Genomic DNA, 22,727 nt, shown 5'->3' with positions numbered 1-22,727 from the left:
ACAGGTAACATGACAGGACAAGTTAAAAAAAAATACTTGCTTACCTCACAGAGGAATGAAGCATGGAGTCGGGCTTTAATGGCTTCTTCCCCCTTATGTACTAACAGGTGGTTTGAGGCCAAAGTGCCAATGCATTTCCTCATTTAATAAAATAACTGTTTTGTTTCCTCATGGTGTCCCAAAGTGTGTATGAAATTTCTGCAGAGGGTATTCCTATATTCCTACTCGGATCACAATCAGAATGTTGGAGTACAATAAAATTCAGCTTGGTTACACTTCTTTAAAATAAAAAAATGAGAATTGTAAAAACAGTTGGCACGATGAATACAAGTACCAAAAAACGGGGGGGGGGGGCGACGTAAAATGTCATTTAATCGCACAATTTGCAATGTGTTTTGAAGCTTTGCAGTCGGAGTGTCACAGCAGGAGTTTTCCCCTCATCCACTTTCAAACGAGCCCTCTCTTGATTGTTTTTGTCCTTCTGCAGCTCCTGCACACGTCGTGTATTTTACACATAATCTAAACGACCTCATCATTTATTTAGTGAGGAACCTTTATGCACCATCTCTGTTGAGCAAGTTCTCCCCTGGAGAGCTGTATATCTGTGCTCAGTCAAACACACGCATGGACACTGCCTTTATCTCGAGCAGTTAAATCAGCACTCATTCAGTGACTCTGAAGCTGAAGGCAGAAAATTGAATGGCCACACAGAGCCATTGCGATTTACTGCTTACTGGAGAGCCCACAGGTCACTGCTCTGTAGAGGAAAGGTTGCATGACATTCAAAGCTATTGATCAGCTATAAAATGAGAGGGCACAATTACTCCTTATGTCTGAAGAAGACATTAGCATGACTGCAGCGGCATTGCAAATATTCATCGTCTGGTTCATTTTACTGTTGAGCCTAAAGGCAAAAACGCTATGGAACATATGCATCCACATGTACCCTTTAACCAAAATTGGGGAAACTATATAAAAACTCTAAAATAAAGTCAAACTGGTGCCTATCTTAAGATTTGTAAATCAAATTTTGTATGCACATACAGAGTTTTTTTAAAACATTTTATTTAATGGTCTAATAATTAGTTTGTTGTTTTTTAGAAAAAAAATCATTTTACTTAAAATCTATTTTTTTCTTGCCCCTTAGTGTTTTTTTCTTTATATTTTCCATATGTGAAGCGTGTGAAATCAATAGTATGTGTGATGTGAAGTTCTTAACATAAGACTGTCCATTTTCACTCTCAAATTCCTCTTTTATATGGTAAAACGTATCAACGTGGATTATGTTTATGCAACACAAATAGAGTCAAATTACTCTGAGATGTGTGAGTGTAATTAGTAAGCAGCTAAATCATTTTCCTTAACTTCAAGGCTTTTTTAAAAAGCGTTTTATCATTTACAGCTTAGCCAAGTTCTCATTCGTAGTGATAAGGGGTGTAACGGTACACTCAAAATCTCAATTCGGTTCGGTTCAGAATTTCAGAGGGCTCGGTTTGATACATTTTTGGTATTTTTTCGGTACAAAAAAGGCAGAAAAAAAGTTCTTGCAAAATGAATTTATTGGTTTTTTATAACAATAACAAAATTAGCTTATGTAGGTGATCTGCTATATAAAATAATACAGCTATTAGCTGTCAGGAACCGATAACTTTGGATGCTTAACACTGGCCTGAAAAAAAAACAAACAGTTTAACTTGCACATTTTTTTCTCGTAGACCCGATTTTTACAGTAGGGTGATGCCGTTTTAAGTGTGTTAACAGATTAGATGTGTTACCTGTGGCATATGCTATCTTCATGTAACATTAAAATGTCGAAACACAGGATCTGACTACCGTAATCCAATTGCTTTTTTTTCCCATCCAAACAAATCCAAAGTGTTCCCACACAGGAGAGTGTAAAGAGGTTTCTTATTGCAGAAACCTCCTGCAATGAGGTTTGGTTCGGCAATCTGGTCGGAAAACGCAGGGGAGATGCTCTCCAGGGCCGAAGGCGGCTCTTCATTTGGGGATCACTTCTCCTTTCGGACCCTCAGAGCCTCCAGAGCGGGTTAATAAAACAACCAGTCTCCATTCTTTTAGATCAAACCGTTTTTATTACTGTTCCGGCGAACTGAGCAGGACACCCGGAACGTGCGCTCACACACACACACACACACACACACACACTCTTGCGCTGCCGCACTCTCCCCACCAACGCGTGCGAGCGCAGACACCATTGAGCGTCTTGGCGGAAACTCGCGGTTAACATTAGTTAACTATGTGTACCATTACACCCCTTAGAAGTGATGTTGCATAAGTGGTGTTTTATTTTGTGTTTTCCATCTAGCTTTATTGTGCCTAGGTTTTCTGTCATTCTTACTCAACAGATTTTGTCGCAGCAGGTATGACAGAACATGCTGATTAAAAGAAGCAGTTAAGCTTGTATCAAAGGTGGATGCATACATTGATTCAGCCTGAGTGGATGCTGCAAGGTTATCGTGGTCATAATTAAATGGCTTTTTAAGTCACTGTTGCAAAACAAAGCCTACATGAGGTGTGACTTGAAAAAGTCATTGGAAAGTGATGTGACGTGATGAATTAACTTTCCATTATGGTTCTACAAACAACACAAATAATTTATATCTAAAGCTGAATTCTTACTTTTTAATCAGCATTAAACAATTTACTGTATAATTAGAAATTGGTTTATTTATTTACAAAAAGAGAGAACTCATTAATAAACACTGTAATTGGGCCATTGTATGATAATTTTAACTGTAATCCCTGAGCAAGTTATTCACAATACAATTTATAATATTATTTATATAAAAATACTTTTATGTTTTTGTGGTAGCAGATAATTATTCTCCTAGTTCTTCTTTTATTGCCTGCAGGGGGTTTCACTACATCTGCCTCACTTTGATGCATTTCTAGTCTGGCCTTACCGTCCCATTCTTCTTTGCAGCACATGTAAATCCTGATTCTTTTTTCTTTTTTTTCGGTCTGCTTGGCAGGTCTAACCTTAGCACCCTACTTAATTATTCATTATCTCTTTGCAGAACGTTTCAGAAACCTATCTATCTTGCTCCATCTCTGCAGCATCTACCATGAGCTGCTCCTCATTTCAGATCGTATCAGTTTTTGTCACCTCTCCCCAAAATCCTTGTCTCTTCACTTTCACTTTCACTTAATCCAGCTCCTGCTTGTTTCTTTCCTCAGTGCTTCTATAGACTATACAATGAGTCTGGTCTCACCTCCGCTTCTGCATTTTTCCTTTTGGTTTTACCAACACTCGTTGGTCAAATATCAAAGCTGACACTCACTTTTTCTTTTACGTCCTTTTCATTGCTCTGGACTGTTGACCCCAAGTATATAAAACCCTGAACTCAAAAACTCGTAAGCACACCATTTAAGCTCAGTCCCCTTTTCATTTATTTACACACAGATGTTCTGTCTTGCTTCAGCTGACTGTCATTTTTCTACTTCTCAGAGTAAACCTCCACCTCTGAAGGTGTTCTTCCACCTGCTTCTTGCTCTCATCCCATATTACAATGTCATCTGCAAAAATCACGGTCCACAGAGATTCCTGTCTAACCTCATCTGTGAGCCTGTCCATCACTACAAACAAAGGCTCAAAGCCCAACCTTAAAGCAAATCACCTTCACCTTGAACTCCTCTGTCACATCTGCAGCACATCTCACTACTGTCTTATAGTTCTCATATTAGTCCAAAAAAACCAACCAAACAAAAAAAAAAAATACTCCAATTAATTAGGCTGTATGTAAGCTTTCAAAAAGGAACATGGCGAAGCGGCTGGAAGCAGAAGCCGGGTTGAATTATTTATCTTAACATCCCAGTCTGCTTTGGAATTATCCAACTTTAATTCTGCAGGAGTGGGTGGGTTTAATGATGCACTTGGCAGGAGTGAGCAATCAAAAAATAAACTGCAGATTCCTTAGCATGGCAGTCTAACAGGCACTGTTTTCTCTGCTTACAGTCATAACACAAAGTTACAAAAAAATAAAAATCATATTTAATTTTAACATTATTTCTAAAATAGAAACATGAAATGACCCTATAAGGGGGAAAAAAATTGTAAAAATGGTCAGAATGTTGCAGTAAATGGCAGGAATTTCAGCATAGCTGAAAAATTTGACTTAGGTCCTTAGTCATGTCAGATGTCTACAAATGGTCCTCATGTCTTCATAAAATGCATTTATACATAGTTAAAGTTGAACACTATAGAAAATAGTATTAATACTAGACATCATTAAGTATGAATCTTTTACTGTTTTTATTTATGCTGGAGGTTTATCATCATTACTGTCAGGTACAAACGACAGGGTCTATCTATATATACACATATTCAAATATTACAAGTATATATTTTGGCTCCAAAGATCTTCTCACACAAACATGTCAACCTGTACACATCACAACCACAGCTCACACGGACATACAAACAAACACATGTCAAGCATATCATTCCATGCATGCTATTTGTGCAAAGGTGAGCTGACATTTGTTCTCTGTTGAGTAATTGTGTTCGACTGTGGTGGATGATGAAATCTAAAAAGAGAGGGAGTGCCTGGTCATCTCCCTCACCAAGACCAAAAAATGTACCAACATATATTTTCCTTACTAGTATATTAACTGTCAAATCATACAAAAGTAGTTTGCTGAGGTAGCTGAGTCTCATTATTTATTATATTACTAGCTGTTGACACATAAAATAACTACAATCAGTGTGATTTTTTTTTTTCCACTGAGGTCAAAGAGTATTTCACTTGACAGGTCAACCTTTTATTTTGTTTATGACACAGTTGAGTCCAAAATATCTCTTATTTTCCAGGTGACCACTCTGGTGAATACCAGCAACAAGGGACCATCCAGTAAGAAAAAGGGGAGATCTAAGAAGGCTCATGTCCTGGCAGTGTCTGTTGAGCAGGCTACCCACAACTTCCTTGACAAAGGGGAACAAATCGCTAAAGACAGCCAGGATCTGAAGGAAGAGCTCATTGCTGCTGTGGAGGATGTTCGGAAGCAGGGTAAGCTGGATTTGTATGATCATTCAAGTGTTTTACTACAGTTATTGGCAGATGCTGGTCAAAAAGTTCTGTTGAGTATGTCCTGTGTCCTACAAACTATCATACAATGTCCCATTTTGCTATTTATTTATTTGTTGTAGTCCTTGCAGGACTGTAAAAGTATTTTTCCTATTTCCTGACTATATAACTAATGGGGGGGGGGGGGGGGGGGGAGTAGGGTTTTAAGATCAAGGTGTGGCTCAGAGGAAAGCCACGACTACTTCATCTCAAGAGAAGCTAGTTGAGATGACTGAGAAATTTTAAGACAATGCTGTCTTGGTGAGGAATTATGAGGATGAAAGTTCTCTTTGGCAAAATCCAGAAGGGGATTTGATCTCTCAGTTGGCTTAGTAACACCTTAGTTTTCGTGAAGGGATTTGATGGGAGGACACTAAGAGGTAACATGTAGGTTGTGGTCACTCTTTACTCCTGAATAGTGCTGGAAAAACTCACATAATCATTGTATCAAAGGGCTGAAGGACGACACTTGTCAGTAATTGTGTGACTCTTCCTTACATTATCCACTTGTTCCAATACCTTTTGCAGATCCTTGGAGTATGTTCAAACTTTCCAGTTTGAACATACTGCTGGCAGGCCCGCTGCTGTTCACTGCATTTTGTTCCTGATGGTGTCTTGTAGTGTTTCCACTTTGAGCAACTCATGTTTTAAGTTTGTAGAGGAGTCAGCATTGTAGTTTTTCTTTGAGAATGTCAGGCTGTGTCAGATACAAGGCCTTGCTTTTAGTGTTTTTTTTTTCTTTTTTACAAAAAAAGATAGACGTATTTGCAAATAAGCAAGCTTTGTGTCAGCTGCAAGAAGAGCTAAAGAATCAGGAAGTCTTCACAAAAGGTCTGCATCTGTGAAATGTGCAAAAGTTTTTCCCAAACCAGGACACAAGACTCGATGGAAGGGATTTGTATTAGGAATAACTAGATGGACACAAACATGTGATCAATTGATTACATCAATAACACGCAAGTCTCACCCAAAAGTTCCAAAAACAACAATTACATTGAGGCCAAGATGTCCTAAGCTGTTCTGATAAAGCAGACCTGTAGCATGATTTACATTAGAAAAAGCTCATTTTGTTCATAAAAAGGAAAATATCCTAAAGATTTTTATATTTTTGCAAAATATAATTTTCATGTGCGCTTTAGAAAGGTTTCATTTTTCATTTATTTCAAATTCCCCCAAAAATGCCATTATTCTTTAATGGGAGTTGATGCAATTGCTCTTAAGGATGTAAGTGTTTGTGATATTGTCCGCCATGGATCCCCCCTTCTGTTTAGGATTAAAGATATATGCTGAAACAGGCTTTGAAGTGTTAATTTACAGTATGAAAGACAAAATGAATGGTGACAGTTTTTTGCAACTATTCTGCAGCATTTTCAATGGATTTGGGAGCACAGGAGATGTTGATAATCTGATTCTTTGTTAAGAAAAAAACAAAAAAAACACTTTCAGTTCTCCAAAAGCCTGTATGGACTCTTGCTGGTATTTGTTCTCACTGACCTTCTACTCTTTTCCTAAAGAAAAAAAAAGCGTAATGTAAACGGCAGTGTTATAGTTTGTTGGAAAGCCATCGCTGCAGACTGACTCATGAGGGGATTCTGCAGACAGACTTTTACTGTAATTAGTTTGTAAGCATGTTTGGCCTCTTTGTTCTACTTTACACAAAGACACATCTGGATGCAGACCTGAGTTGTCTGTTTGAGCTCCCCCATCATGCTCCAGTTGTCTTGATTAAGAACTTGCACGCTACATGTATTTGTGTAGTCATTGGCTTTTGTTCAGTTCTTTATATTAACTTTGCATTGCACTAGCATTGATATGCATGCTTGCCCTGACTCTTGACTCTGATTTGATGAAGCAGCAGTGAAAATGGATTTGGGGTGTATAATCTCTGAATCTGTATTTTCTTTTGATTAGGCTACTGCAGTTATAGTTTAACTACCATATTATATTATAAACACAAGCGGTTAAACATATGTTTTGTGCTTTTTAAATTTAGGTCAGAGCTACAAGCAGATGGTTGATAATGAACAGATTTTGTGTAGAAACCAACTCAATCACTGCAGTTATATTAACAACATAAAACTTTGTTTTTGGTTTCTAGTTTAAAAAAAATACTATAAAATTTTCATTACGATACAAATGAGTTTATATCTTATAAAATAAATAAAAGTCTTCCTAGTGTAAAAATGGCTGATTTTCTGTGGCTTCATCACTTCATCATTCTCTATTGTGTATGCGTCACCTTTGATTTTCTTTGATGGAGGTGTGATGTAAAGTGTAATTGTTCCAAAACCACACCGTATATTTACCTTCAAAGTTTTTCTAACGTTGATCAGATTCAACCTCCTCTGAATTCCGAACCTGTCTTTCTGACTCATGTTCGCTTCTATTTTCTCAATCACACAGCAGTTTCACACTAATCCGGACACCAACCTATTTTCTCATAGCTTTTTCCCTATTCCACTCTCTCATGTATTTGCTAACATGAAGATCTTACAGTTTGTCACTACTTATGAGCTGGCTACACAAAAAAAGGAAATTGTTTGGGTTTGTGAAGAGATTACAGAATCCTCTAAACCCAATTCCTACGAGTTGAACTTGCCAATTTTTTTTTTTCCTTCAGCGTTGGTTTAGGGTGTTGAATGTTTGTATAACTGTGTCTGTGAAGGGAATGTTGGGAGGATTGCCGATTCGCCGAGGGTCCTTCCTGAGCTTCTAAATAAACCTGAAATTCTCCATAATCAAATACGTTCAGAGCTTTCAAAGCTACGGCGGGGATAGTTCATTAGATTAGCTGTGTCTGAGGTTAAAAGCTAAATCTGACAGCCTCTTGGCTGCTTAGTCAGGCTGGCCGTCTTCCTTGAAACTGCTGGATTAAAGCTGTTAGTCTGAACTCTTATGTTACTTTTTATTACTCCAGTAGATTACATACCCTCTACTATTTTTTTTGTTTGTTGAGATGAAGTCCCTTATTTAATGTTTATTCCTCACTATAAAGGCCACATTATACTCCTCTAAGATTAGCTAGTTGTAGCCATATATACATTACATTCATTTTTTTGAGTTAGTTCAGATTGTTCTTATTCCTTTTGATCCTCTCAGTCCTTTCTTCATTTAAAACAAGCTTTTTTTTTAAAAAAGTAATCCCACTGATGTCACTGATGTTAATTGCTTTACTGCTTAGTGTTTGAACTGTTCACTATATTCATTTACAGACACAGACGGGAGGGAATTTAAAGTCATAAAAAAAGACAGTATCCACTTTGAAATGTATATTGTGAAACTTTAGGCTAAACCTGCGTTGGCCTGCACAAATACTTCAAGTATTTCCTACTTATGAAGAGATAGAGCGACATTCTATTCTCTATGTTCTAACCCATTTAAAAACTGCCAAAATAATTCACGGAAAATGAAGAAATAAGAGTCGATCTGTTTCAGTCATTTAGTATATACCTTAGTCAATACAGGCTTAACGTTTTTGAAGACTACATTTGTTCATATTTTAAACAAAGAAGAAGGAAAATTCACTTTTCTTTGTGAAAGTCTGTCAATAATCAGATCACAAAAGACGAAAATGTCCTTGTGGAAACCAAAGATGTATAACCTCTAACAAAAATGTTGGGTCATAATAAGTGTTTGTGTTCTTTAAATGTAAAGAAATCGAAAACTCAATTTAGCTCATTTTTATGACCTTTGAGTTCTAAATAACTTTCTCTATTCCTCTATTCGATATTTCATTGCAAATCCATGGGTTTTCTGTGGAAAATAGTTGCAGCTCAAGTTTAAAGGCACAGGATTTCTCATTAGCGCTGATTTATTTACATCAAGGCTGGCCAACCTTGCTTGGTCTTTTAAGATCTACCACCCTGCTTGTTTTCCAGTTCTCCCTTGCCTGCTTGCTTCTGATTACCTGGATCTGCTGTGTTTGTTCATCACTAAAATGGGAAATCCCCTGATCCAGCAAACCAGGTGCAAGGAGTGCAATAAATCAGGAAGCGTGGTAGATCTGTAAGGGGTTAGGAAGCCCCGATTCAGAGTAAATCTGTTTTTACAAGACAAGATTTGTTTCTTTGGCTCAGCTTATTTCTGTGTACACAAACATTGATCTGTAAATTTGTTTGGTTCCGTCACTGTTTCCTCTTTTTCTGACGCAGGAGAAACTATGCGGATCGCCTCCTCTGAGTTTGCAGACGACCCCTGCTCCTCTGTAAAACGGGGTACCATGGTGAGGGCTGCTCGCGCGCTGCTGTCCGCCGTTACCCGCCTGCTCATCCTAGCCGACATGGCCGACGTGATGAGACTGCTGGCCCATCTTAAAGTTGTAAGTGCAGGGATTCTCTCTACAGTTCATTTTTGTTACTTTTTGATAGCATTACTCCTATGACCTGGTCCTGCCGTGCCTAAAACACCTCCTTTAGTTGATATTTTTGTGAGTTGAAATCATTCGGACTTTACTATAAGTTATTTCCTTTTTTTAGGCTTTCATCGTGAAATGTTGCAAATATTTTAGACATGGATGAAAAATCATGTGAAAAAGCTTTTCCATAAATTTCCTGATGTGATGAACAGCACCTACAGTAATAATTCAATGCACAAAAAGCCCTTTATAAATGATATTTTCAGAAACAACTTTGGACTATTTTTTTCTATCAAATTAAGCATATAGTTCCTATATGTTCAGTATTAAAATAGGAGCTAACATAACCCTTGTGCCATCCTATGGGGTCAAGATGACCATTGACGTGTTTTTACTACCATGACAAAGGTGGATAAAGGTGGAAAGATTTCATGTAATTCATGGACACCAGTGAGGTTCACAAATCATTGAAGAAAAAAGGTTCAGCGCACTGTCTAGTGGGGTCTAGATGACCCAACTCCCAATGTTAAAGTACCTAGGATAGCACAAGGATTATACCCTGACATTTTGAAAGCTTTTTGTTTTTTTTTTCAGTAAAACTTTGTTATAAATAAATAAAATATTAAATAAATATTTTAAGTAAACTTTTATTTTGAATACTAAAGAAAAAATGTGTTGACTCCCTGCCTATCTGTAGGATCTCCAGACAAGCTTTACTTCATAAAAAATGAAATAAGATGTGCATTTTTCCCCCCAGTTGTGTTGAGAGCTGGTGCATTTGTTTTTCTGGCAGGTGGAAGAGGCGCTCGAGGGGGTAAAGAACGCTACCAATGAGCAGGACCTGGCCAACCGTTTCAAAGAGTTTGGCAAAGAGATGGTTAAGCTGAACTATGTGGCAGCACGCAGACAGCAGGTAACGGCAAAGCGGGGCCGCTCTTTCTCTCAAACAAACGGGTGAAGGACCACTTCATGAAAATACTCCATTTTCCGCAACATCTATAACATAATTATTATCCATCTCCATGGGGGCAACTGCTCAAAGATTTTTCTAGCAAACGCCATAATAAGAAAAGATGTAACCCAGCCGTCCCAGAGCAAATTACTGAACTGAATTCTATCCAGCTCCACAGCTGCAGATCTGCTGAAACAGCTTTAACTTTGTGTGTTTGAAACAATGATAATTCATCATGTGAGACGTGGACTTGTATTTTTTTTTTCTTTTTCACAAGAGATGTTCTATATGCTGTTGTCTTAGATCTGTGTTTTAGGTTCATTCTGATTACAGATGCATTTCAAACAATGCTTCTACTCTACATTTATTCCCCCCCCCGTACTCTACATACTTCTTATTTTACTCCACATTGATTTGTCTCCGGTATGCAATAAACTAAGAATCTGTCATAGGAGAGCTCTCACCTAAGATTCTTTCTCACTTTTCAGGAGCTTAAGGACCCCCAGTGTCGAGATGAGATGGCAGCTGCTCGCGGAGCTCTGAAGAAAAACGCCACCATGCTGTACACGGCCTCCCAGGCCTTCCTGCGGCACCCAGACGTGGCAGCCACACGGGCCAACCGAGATTACGTGTTCAAGCAGGTCCAGGAGGCCATAGGGGGCATTTCCAGCGCTGCTCAAGCCACCTCACCCACTGAAGAGAAGCATGGCCATGCTGGAATTGGAGAACTAGCTGCTGCGCTCAATGAGTTTGATGTAAGTCAGCAAACATTTCCTTCTCTAAACTACTGAATTAAAACACAAATTAAACTCACACAGTTAACATTAAGGAGTAATTTGAGAGGTTTATTTCCAGATTCTAATTAGTTTATACCACAAACACTTTGTGAATAAATCCATCCTATCTTAATATGATTCTCTGGTGCCATCTAGTGGCCAGACAACTAAAGGGAATTTCAGGATTAGGCTGTTCTGCTGCTCAGCACATTTCATCTCCTTATTATCTATTATAGCACTTTGATGCATGAACTTTAAAGGATCGGTAAAATCTGGGGGGTTTGTCAAAAGCAAGGGGAAAATACATTTTAAAAATGTCTTTACGTGTGAATGGACAACATGAACTAATTGCAATCCTAAATTAAAAAAATATATATTTATTTTTGTTTTATATTGCATTTATAAAGAAAACATTTTTCTTTGAATCCATACACATTTAAATAGTGTGCAGGCCTGTTGATTAGCTCACAAAATACAACTTTAGAATAACAGATTCTGTTAGTCATTCTGGCGGAACAGCAACTGACATTCTAGCATCAAAAAAATAGTATAGTACATTATTTATTATTTTTATGGTTGAAGACGAACATTTAGTCTCCACAGCATCTGACATTTTTTTTTGGCATTCATATTGTTTTTGTAAATCTTAGATATTTAGCTAATACCTTCAGAATCAATGTACCTGGAGATCACATTCTCCAAAGATCCACATTTCATTTGCATCGGGATCATTTCAATACTATCTCGATATAAAAAGTTATGGCATATTGAGTATAACTATTTTTTGGATGTATCCAAATGTAACAAGTAAACTGAGAGGTAACTGGTTTACGTGATTATTCAAGTAAACTGTGGGTTAACCGTAGTGACGATGTAGCAAAAATGATAAACTGTAGTATGAAAAAGAGATGTAGAAAGAACTAACTTTTCACCTATATGTACATCAATCTTTCAATCATTTTTACTTGAGTAGCCTTTATTACCTTTATTGCCAATTAAATGTACTGGAGCCTTTACAATTTATTGTAGTCACCATACTTTTTACAGTCAACGTAATATGTAAAAGAATTATTTACGTCAACATGAAGTTACTTTGTTTTTTTTGCTTTGTAATTGTTTATAATGATTAGAATAACTGAGCATTTGCAAACGTGCATCCATTCATTCCTCTTCTACATAAAAGTGCTGAAAATTTAGTAAATAATATTTAAAATTCTCTCGGAGATTAGATTTCTCAGTATAATCCAAATTGGTTTGGTCTCCATGTTTCTCATTTACAGAGTTTAAGTGACATCTAGTGGTCATAATTGCAAAGTGCAAGTACATTGATGCATCTATACAAAAAAGCTAGAAATAGTGTTAAAAAAAAGACATGTAAAGGTATGTTTTTTTCCAGTCGGCTGTTGGCTCCTTTGTAGCTTCGAGCATACTAGCAATTTATTATATTTTATTTTTTGTAAAAGATAAATAAACTGAGTTGCATTCATTTTCACTGGCAGAATTACAATTACTTGCATTACCCCAGTATGCTGTTGGGAAGATGGTGCTTGTATCATTCCTGCTTTACCCCGCCATCACAGACTATAATCCTTACATCCTGGAATACTAATGTCATAATTTTTATTTATTTTTTTACTATGGTGTTAAACATACAAATCTTATCGGTGTTTTTAATCTGTTCGGTGAGTGAAACAGTGTCATCATTTGCAAACTGCCTTATTCACTGCGTCAATTCAAAACATTCTATGATGTAATTTTCATGGATGAATTCTTTCATTTGTTTACCGCTTTTTATTTTATTTAGGAGGGGTGTCTTTTTACAGCCCAGTTGCAAGGTGTTGGAGCTTGCAGGATAAATGGTTGCATAACTTTTTGGGCTCTTTTTAGTAATGCCAAGTTTGTGATCAAGCTGTAACACGTATTTCATGGGATTTTTTCAAATGTAACCTTTATTTAACCTAGTAAGCTGTTAAAAACATGTACTTATTTACAATAACAACCTGAGAAGGGGAAAAAATACAAAGAAGATGTGATGGACAAGCTGTAATGGAAAACTGTTTTAGTTAAACTATTAACCATGACTCAATCTTTTTCAGCCTTTTTAACTAACCTTTTCTTCGCAGCCACTTCATTCTGAATTTTAACTAAAAAATATGGAATTAAGTGAATAATTCAGACAGACAACCACTTAGGTGGAAGTTCTTTGAATGTATTTTGCTCTTTTTGTTTAGTGAAGGAACATAGAGTTCCTGTAATTTCCTCTTTTTTGTTTTTTTTGCAATGTGCAACAGAATTTAGAAACAAAGACAATAGAAATGATTCCCATGCAGATTGTTTTTATTTCTATTAGTATAAAATAGAAAAAAACCTTGGGACGGGATGTTTTTATCTTTTAATCCAATCTACCACAGGTTAAACGGCAGGGACATTGAATACCTTCCCACCCAGACGACGTGCATTTGCAAATGTTAGACACGATGTTTAAAAGCTGTCCTCACAGACCAGTCTTTAGGGAAGTTTGACTATAGGAGGAAAGAAGAAACAACCTTATCAAAACCGTTCATTTTTCTTACCAGCATAATTATTTTTAAAAGAATCTCCATGAAAACAAGACAACATAGAGGGCAGTGTTATCCTACTTTCAGTTTATTTCAACATTAAGTACCATAGCGGTTACCAGAAAAGTCTGTTTTTCTTGACTTACTTTCAAGATTTATATTATATAAATGCAAATATCATTCAAGTTTGTTAATTATGAGGATACTTCAACTCATCTGTTTTTTTTACATGTTATTAAAATTGTTGCTGGGTTTTATTTAGTCATTCAGTGATGTCCATAGAGTAAGGGACTTGTCTAAAGATCAAAACATGTAAACTGATCAGCTTTTTACCAACATGATGATGTGGCAAATACCATAAAAAAACTGGTTAAAGATTGTTGATATGAAGTACCGCAATCTGGTTATTTTATTCCCTATGATCAAATTGTTACTGGAATAAAGTTCTCCTCTTGTTGGAGGGTTAAAGTTAGCTTTTCTACCAACAGATTCTAAATAAACACATAGCCTTTAGATGGACTTTGACAGCAAACATTTATTTGGGGCCTAAACATGCAGCATGAAAAAAAAGTAAAATATTTGTCCTTGATAGGCCAGTTAAAAGTAAAACTCAAATGTACATGGAACGGATTATAAGAACCAATTAAAATAACTCATTCAACTAAGAGCTTATCTTAATCTATTTTATTAGAAAAAAGTGCAAAATTACTGATACATTTCCCTCAATTACCTTTTTTAAAAGGGCCTATATCATGCAAAATTAACTTTTTAAACTTTTAAATGGATTATATTGTTAACTATTCACTATAAACAACCTCAAAGCGGTATTTTGATCCATTCACGCATTTCTGAGTGTTCCTCTAGAAACCTGCGCTCTGAGCTCCAGCCCTTCCCAATCCGCGAAAATGTTGCGGGTTCTCACATTGTGACATCACAACAATGCCTTCCAGGAAGAGTCTGTGCTGCCAGCACCGCCCCCCCAGCTAACACACACTTTCTCTTAGGAGGTAGCGGTGTTTGGCAAAAACTCTTTCCTTTAATGTACGCAATATGCACATCACATCCATCTTTGCAAAGGCCTGCCGAGGCCGGCTCTAGGTTGACGTCCTGAAACCCACAAGGAGCGAAAGGTGGTCCCTCAGAGATCGAGTCGTCTTACTTCAGGGTAAGAAAACTAACTGTGGAAATAAATAGTATTTCGTAAAAAACAAAATGTTCTTTTGTGCACCAAAGGTAACAGAATAACACAAATATGGATAGTTTACTCTTAAAGGCTTAAGAAAAGCATGATAATGGCCCTTTAACTTGAGTTCATATTATAGATAGCACATCTGATTCATTAAACTGTCGTTTCACCACCCCAAGCTGCTTTTTTTTATAATAACTGCTCTGAATAGGTTACCACATTAAATGTTTCTTTTGCTCGCTGATAAGTTTTGGGAAGAGGGGTAACTACAAAAAATGCAGCCCCTCTCAGATTTTCTAAGGACTTGCTCTGTCATGTTGGAATGAAAGCATTCAGAGGTATGACCCCAGTTGGAGGACAGATGGAGAATAGCCCCTACAGGAATCCTGGTCATTTGTGACACTTTTTCTTTTTAATTTTTTTAGGTCTCAGCACAGACTCACAATGTTTACATGCAAATAGCTTAAAGGTGCCCCATAACTATTGTAGAGACAACACACAATGGGTTTCCTGTGCTGGTTGTCTTATCTGCCAACTGTTTACCACATGGGGCTGCATTCGCTTTTATTGACTCTGAGGAAACAATTATTCTGTTACATGCAGGTTAAAGGACTTTATAAACAACTGCAGTGCACATTTTCAGATGTAAAAATATTCCCATCTCTGTGTCATTGATATCATTTTGAGGACCTGTATACAGTCAAAGCAAGAAGTACTTAACACAGCCTTTCTGCTGGGAATTTGAATGCACCTCCACACTTACTTTGATGTGCCAAACAAAGGCATCGGTACTGAACTGCAGCAAAGTAAGTGCCTCTAAGTGAGACTTTTATATGAAAAGAAGAGTGATCCACTTTAACTTGAGGAATGTAACTGAAAATGCCTGTCAGTGTAAGTATGAGTTATAGAGGATTCCTATTTTATTCTTCTGCTGCCTTTGTTGCTGCTTTAGATGAGATGAGCCAAGAATTGTGAGGAATAGATGGGTTAGTGTCTCTCAACATAATTGTGGTTGCATCAAGATGATTGCCTCATGCTCTGCTTTCATTCTTCTTCCATAACCGGCAGATTAAATTAGTCTCCTTGTAAGAAAGGGATAAACGATGACATCTATGAATTTGGAAGTCCCTCCATTTTATTATGTCAGCTTTGACCAGATAGAAAGTCCTTTGCGTGTCACATTTTTTTTGGTTGTGGTTTCATACAAACGGGTGGTCAAAGGGATGGTTTGCTCAAATGTATTAGCTTCAGCATCAAAGCACTGAATACATTCATACAGTGACCAGAAGATGGCAGTGTTTAATTATGGTTTTTGCTCGTCCATCTTTTCATTCCCCACCCTCTCCTTTTTTTTTTTTTCCATTTTTATCTTCTTTCCCCTCAAGTCCTTGGAAACAGAGATTTTTAGCCCTGCTCAGAGCAACAGTCTGTATCAGCTTGCATGGTGTTATACCATTAATGAGATTCAGGCTATTTTTTGGTTTATGAGACATTCTGAGGTTTGTAGTCCTCAGAATTTAGCTTTGTCTTAGAAAACCTACCAGATTTTCGTCAATTCCTTTGGACAATGAATTCTCTCTCTCCGTTCTTATACCACTCCTTTTGTGGCTGCACGGTTCTCATAAGGGTCCTGCCATTTCATAATGGCACTTTGAACCTGTGTATGTTCCATTTACACCCATGGCCAAGCGTTAAAAAACACGTTTCATTCACACGACTTCAACATAGATCCAAGTCACACGGGATCATTCTGTCACTCCTTTTTAGCTTCCTTGTTTTCTTCTCATTTTTTAGGGCATATGTTTATCCTTAAGTTGGGTCCTTTCTCCTCTTTCTCAAGCTCTTTCATTCTCCTTCTCATTTTGTCATCTCATTTTGAACCGCACATTTAAATGTGTGTGCTTCGTCTGAGCTCATTTAGCACTGGATACCAAACATCAAGACACATTTTGCACTACCTGGTGTCCCACAGTTTAAGCATTCCAAGACCCAAGTGTGAGGCTTCAAGTCATAGGCTTTCTTGTAACCAATCTGATTGGTGCATCTGGTCTTGCGGTTTACATTATCTGCTCTATCCACTATTAGTTGGCACTTTAATTCCCTGGAGTTCCTTCCAATCTCTTTCTCGACCACACTCATCTATCGATCCATAAGCCTTTTCATCTTAGCAGCCATGACGCCTGACAGGAGCTTCCATGTTGTGTTGGGGAAGGTGATAAGACGGTTCCTTTATAGGGGTCTTTCAGGATCAGGACTGTCTGGCCTATCAGTTAACCATTCAGGGTGGGTCAGATCCACTAGCAGGTGGTTCAGATGTGCTGCCAGGTGCTCGGATAGTGCAGTCAGCTTTAATAGCCAGTAGGAGTAAGTCATGCCTCTTTGATTTAATGTCTAATTATCCTAAGTTTGATACGTCTTTGTATGAATGCATGAATGGTGATTGTATTGTTTTGTGCATAATTCTTGCTTTGATTGCTTGAAATATACCATTTCAAATCAAATCAAATCAAAATGTCAGAGCTTGGTACTGTCCAGTTTTTGCTATCCGAGTCTTGTTCTTGGACATTTGACCCATTGATAGAGGATCTTATTCCCGGAGGTTGTTTTATTCTGCTTTTAAGCTTGCCAGCTGCTGAGCAGTGTTGCTATATTTCTTTTTCCCATATGATACTCCAGTATTGGTTGGTCTGTCCTCATGTTGCTACACTTTCATTCAGAGTACATTTTTAATGATTCGATTCGGTCGATCCAGTGTATTCTCTCTTGTAAACTCCAGCTAAGGCTATAAACCTTTGCCTGGCAGTTTCCATTGCCTCTGGTATGGATAGTTGATTCTAGTTTTTAGACATTCATTTTTTCCAACAGCTTGCTGACTTCTCTGCATGCGGATACAATCTTTGTCTCTAGCTTCTGTTTCCATTGAGGGAAATGCGCATTATGTGTGGTTCTTAGTATTTTAAATGACGCCTGAGCTGGCATGACTCCTCCATTAAGGGTTCACTTGCCTACTGAGAATTCACCTTAATCAAGATTTGAACCTGGGGCTCGCAAGGTGAAAGGACTAGATTGCTATGCTTTCCTCTATGATTATAATATATATGTATATATACACCTACATGAACATTTTAGAAAAGCCAGTAAATGCTTTAAAGTTTTGTTCAATTTGTTCTTTTCAGTGGGACAAAACATTTTTTGTTTCTTTGGAGAATATTAATGGTTGACAGTTTTTTTTCCAGTTACAATAGCTTGAATATAAAGCTAAAACTTTAAATTGTAGATTTCAATCATGGTGGAATCTGTAAATTAGCTTTGTATACGTTTTATCATAAAGGATAATGATATTTTCTAGATAGAATAACATTAACATGAAACTAGTAACTGCCGTTTCCTCTCCCTGTGTATGATCTAGGATTTATTGAAATCTCTGTTTTTCCTTTATGTGTACTTCAGTATTTCACATTTAAACATTGATGCTGATACATCTCTTTTAATATGCACTCTGATTATTTTAAGATGTATATTGCTTACCATGATTGTCATGATAAGCATGATTACCTCTTAATATTAATTGGTAAGACTCGTGTTTACCATTGTGGTGCACCAATGCCATTAACTATCCTCACCAGTTCACCAGTCCCACTTATTAAAGTCATGTAAACTCAAATCCTTCCTAAATGGAGACCAACAAGACAAAATAAATAAAACTATGACAAAAACGTTCTTAAAAGGGCATATTAGCATTTTATTTTAATATATGTTTCTCTTAGTCTTTTATTGTTAAAACATGCAGCTCTTTATGGACAAAATCACAGTATAGTTTTACTGGTAAGAGCTCTACAGCCATGTTTGAAGGACAGACGGTTGCTACTTTTTTTTTACATCAAGTGAATGAAGGCCTCTGAACTGTTATTGGGATAATGGTTTCAACTGATCTGTTTTGATAATGGAGTTTTCTTTTTAAAACTCTGTTTGCTTCTCTGGAGTTTTTTGACGGCTGAACATTCATATTTTTCACACTTTTAGAGCACAGTTGTCTGAATAAAGATTATTACTTCATTTTTTAACTTCTAAGCAAAAGAAAAATCATGTAATGATTGCCATGTTCCAGTTGACCAATCCACTGAAATTGGGTTTAAAGTAATCCAATTGATTTTATACAATAATCTAGTTAAAAGATTTGTTCTTAACATTTAATTTCTGACATAATAAATTCACAGTAAATTCAAAATTTTACTTAGTTTAGGATTTATCTTGAATACTCTTGTGTCTATATTTCACTAGTCAGCTACAGTTATAGACTGACTCATACAGATCAATAGAGGAGACTTCTTTTATTGTAATACTTGTTTTTGAAGTTCACACATTCATTTTCCCCTAAGAACCTGTCCTGTTGTGAGTCTGAGCAGCTTAATAATGTTCTTCTCTAAAATGCGCCATGCTTTCAGACAGAAACAACTGACCTGTCTACTAACCTAACAGCGCTTCCAGCTTAGACCTGCTGCCGCTGCTGGGAGCTTCTCAGCAGCCAAAAAAAGCTGGAACTCCAGCTGCTATTGTTGGCTCCTAGACTCAGTCTGTTTAAAGTTATGTCCAGTACAAACCGGGCATTTGTGGCACGTTCAAGAATGCACTGGTTTTTGAACGCTCTTTTCACATATGATATCTGTCGCAATCCAATACTATCGCCTGAACCTACTGTTGGCAGAGGCTTGGTGCAAAATGTAGAAATGGTGCAAACCTTGCAATTCTTTCATAGCTCTTTGCCAATATATCAAGGATTTGGAGTCAAATAACTCCCACTGGGCGAACTACAAATATTTATTTCTCTTTCATGATCACTTTTCAACTGGTTGGCACTTCCAGGATTTGAAAATTTACATTTCTCAAACGTCACTACCAAATCGGAGTCCCTGAGTGGTCAAAGTTCATCTGGTTTAACTTTCAATGCACGTTTTTTGGCCCTGGATTTTGAAAGTAGAGCCAAACTTAAAAACCTGCGTAGTGAGTTTGGAATGCCGAAGCCCGCAACACACGCATTAACATAGACTTTTATTTGGAAGCAGTCAAAATTTTTCCTTTTTACCCAGTAGCTTAAACTATCATTGCATTTTCTCTAGATAAGATATTTTTTTGTAAGCATAATTGTGCCTTACAAAAACTCTTATTGATTCTAGATATATACAGGATTCTGATTGGTAAACTCTTGTTGTTAAATGTTTTAGCCAATCAAATAAATTTATATTACTTGACGATCTTTCCTCTTCTCCTTTTCCCTACGTGCAGAAAAATGCTAGAAAATAGCTTTATTTCATGTATAATTATTTTTGCCCAAATGCTCACGGGTCACCTAAGGCCTAGGGCCCCCAGGGCTTCGGCTCTGACAAGCCTTATTGATAACAGGGGTCTGATTATTGCGTAACGGTAACTGGATTAACTTGTTAGCTCCAGCACAGCATGCATGACAGTCGGTCTTTTGAATTTCACTGGAGCGAGCGGTGTATCTTTGAATCCCTTTTCAATACTGCTAGCATACTGCTTTTTTGTGTTCGGGCTGCTAATTGCACACATTTATGGTTATTAGATAATCCACTGAGACACTCGTTATAACTCTGAAGACATCAGAAAAATCCTTATTTTACCTTGGTGTAGTGTAGCTTTAGTGTACAATCAAGCACACGTGAATTTTACTCTGTTTCGTCTGTGCTTGACAGTTTGATAAATATCCTTTCTTCTATTCCAGGAAAGTACAATGTAGAGCAGATGAAGTTTTGGTTGTTAATGTATACACAGTGACTGCACCGTGATGACCTTTCAGAGCATTGCATCTTTGTGTGAGATACTGCTTGGTTAGCCTCAGAGACTGTGGTTGGGGAGCAACCTGCCACTAATGTATGTAGATGTATTCCTAACAGAGGGGTCGCTTTCTTGGTAATTGCTATATCAATCTGTGCACTCCTTTCCTTGCTGTCTCATTTCAGGCTCTTATTTCGCTCCCACTTTTTGCTCTTCATCTCTCGCACACACTCTCTTTCCATAATTTTCGACATGTGGGTGTTTGAGAGTGTTTCTTGATCCCCACAGCTAGTTGCACTTTGATGAGGAAGGTCAGGCATATAACATGCACAGATGCACAGTCATGAAAAGATCCACACGGGCCCCAAATATTAATATAAACACTGGAACCGATGCCAAGTGCCAGAGTTATTGACAGCGACCCTGTTGTGTTCAATGAAATTCCACTTCCTCTGTCGTTTTCACCTTGGTTGAGCCAAGAGCTCGCCCAAAGGTACTCCTCTTAATTACAACATCCCATGCCTGCCGATTGCAACACAGCCTCATTCTCCATGAACAGATGCAGCTGTCAAAAGAAATATGAATAGGGAATCTAAGCTGAAGTAATGGGACATGACCAGGGAAAATGGAGAAGTATTGGTTTGTTTGCTGCTGTACAGCAATTAGCCAATGACTGTCCTATCCTGAAGGCATTGCATGGCTCCATATAGAAGGAGATGCTTTGGCTTAAAAACAAAAAATAAAAAAAAACTAAGCAAGTTGCAGTTTTTACTTTGAAGTCAACTGTTTATCTCCTCTTGCACACTAAGAAAATATTTGATTAATTATGATTGGTTAACTTGCTCTCATTGTCTTTTCTGATATCAACGAGGCAAGGATCTATAAATAGATTAGATATATCGTATGTAGTATAACCTAGGCTAGGTTTTCATAATCTATTTAAACAACACGTTTAATTTCTAAATTAAACTAAAACCAGTTACTAAAGTGGAATCCCTCCAAGTATTCTGAAATATTTCTCAGCATAAAACCCTTGGGTCTACAATCCTGAGTGGAAGGAGGAAATTACTTTTTTTTTTCTTTTTGTTCTTTTTCTCTCTCCATGTCTTGCCTTGCAGTAAAAGTCTTCTCTGTAAAAGCCTCTAACGCTTGCTTGCCCACTCGTTGCTGCTCAGTCTTGTGGATGCGGGGGCACACCAGCTCTTGTACAGTAACCACCCTGTCTTAAGCACACATAAGTGTGTATTGCAGGACATTGTCTGCTGTCACCTTCGAACGTATTTATTTAGATGCAGTGATTTGCCTTATGTCATGCAAGACCAGGTAAACTTAGACCAGGACGAGATACATCTATCAAATCTGATTGTCTACAATGGGCCTAAAGAAACCTTTATCTATCTTTAAAGGGTTGTATAAAGTATATTTTTATTTCCCCACCAAAAACGGCCAGTGACATGTCACAAACCAAGAGTCCTACGTTTGAATTTGACTGAAATCCTGAGGAATCTCAGAAAAATACTAAGAAAAAAAGATTGAACCTGGAATTTTGTTTTATTTTGAGCATTGCATAGCAAAAATCTTGGTTTTATTTGTGTTAAACAAAATAACAAGCCTTTTTTTGAAGTGTTAAAATGTTATACCAAATCATTGTCAGTCTATTTTCACCCTGGTACAACTTGCTAAATATGTAAAAGCACAACCTCAAAATCTCATCTCAGCTGTTCATGGATGAAGAGGTCTTTTTGGTTTCTCCAAGCTGTGAACACAGTTTCCAGCAAAGTAGGAGGCAGTCGGAATGAGACTGAGCATCTCCAAAGCTGAAGCCATGGCTCTGAGCCAAAAAAAAAGGTGGACCACCCCCTCCAGGGTAGAAATGAATCACTTCCTCAGGTGAAGGACTTTAAGTATCTGTTTCTAAGGGTCCGTTGTGGTTAAATGGAGAGTTGACTCAGAAGATACATCTCTCAATTTACAAATCCATCTATCCTCTTGGCTTCACCTATGAGCATCCTCCCAGCAGAGCT

General features: G+C 37.4%; 1 protein-coding gene across 3 annotated transcripts in view; it reads left to right on the top strand.

Annotated features, from left to right (window-relative positions):
• The window catches only part of LOC101157513 (catenin (cadherin-associated protein), alpha 2), a 284,873-nt gene that overhangs the window by 37,308 nt on the left and 224,838 nt on the right, over nucleotides 1-22,727 (top strand). For all 3 annotated transcript variants that reach the window (XR_013654431.1, XM_023956970.2, XM_023956972.2), the window contains exons 3-6: nucleotides 4,832-5,027; nucleotides 9,236-9,402; nucleotides 10,232-10,351; nucleotides 10,879-11,145. Coding sequence is in view for 2 of the 3 variants with exons in the window: in XM_023956970.2 (XP_023812738.1) it covers nucleotides 4,832-5,027; nucleotides 9,236-9,402; nucleotides 10,232-10,351; nucleotides 10,879-11,145 (750 nt within the window). In the remaining variant the exon portion in view is untranslated. The remainder of the gene's footprint in view (nucleotides 1-4,831; nucleotides 5,028-9,235; nucleotides 9,403-10,231; nucleotides 10,352-10,878; nucleotides 11,146-22,727) is intronic.

The sequence above is a fragment of the Oryzias latipes genome (assembly GCF_053564925.1).
Source record: "Oryzias latipes strain Hd-rR chromosome 1 unlocalized genomic scaffold, Olatipes_Hd-rR_3.1 chr1_Y".
NCBI lineage: Eukaryota > Metazoa > Chordata > Actinopteri > Beloniformes > Adrianichthyidae > Oryzias > Oryzias latipes.
This window is presented reverse-complemented; position numbering and strand designations above follow the sequence as displayed.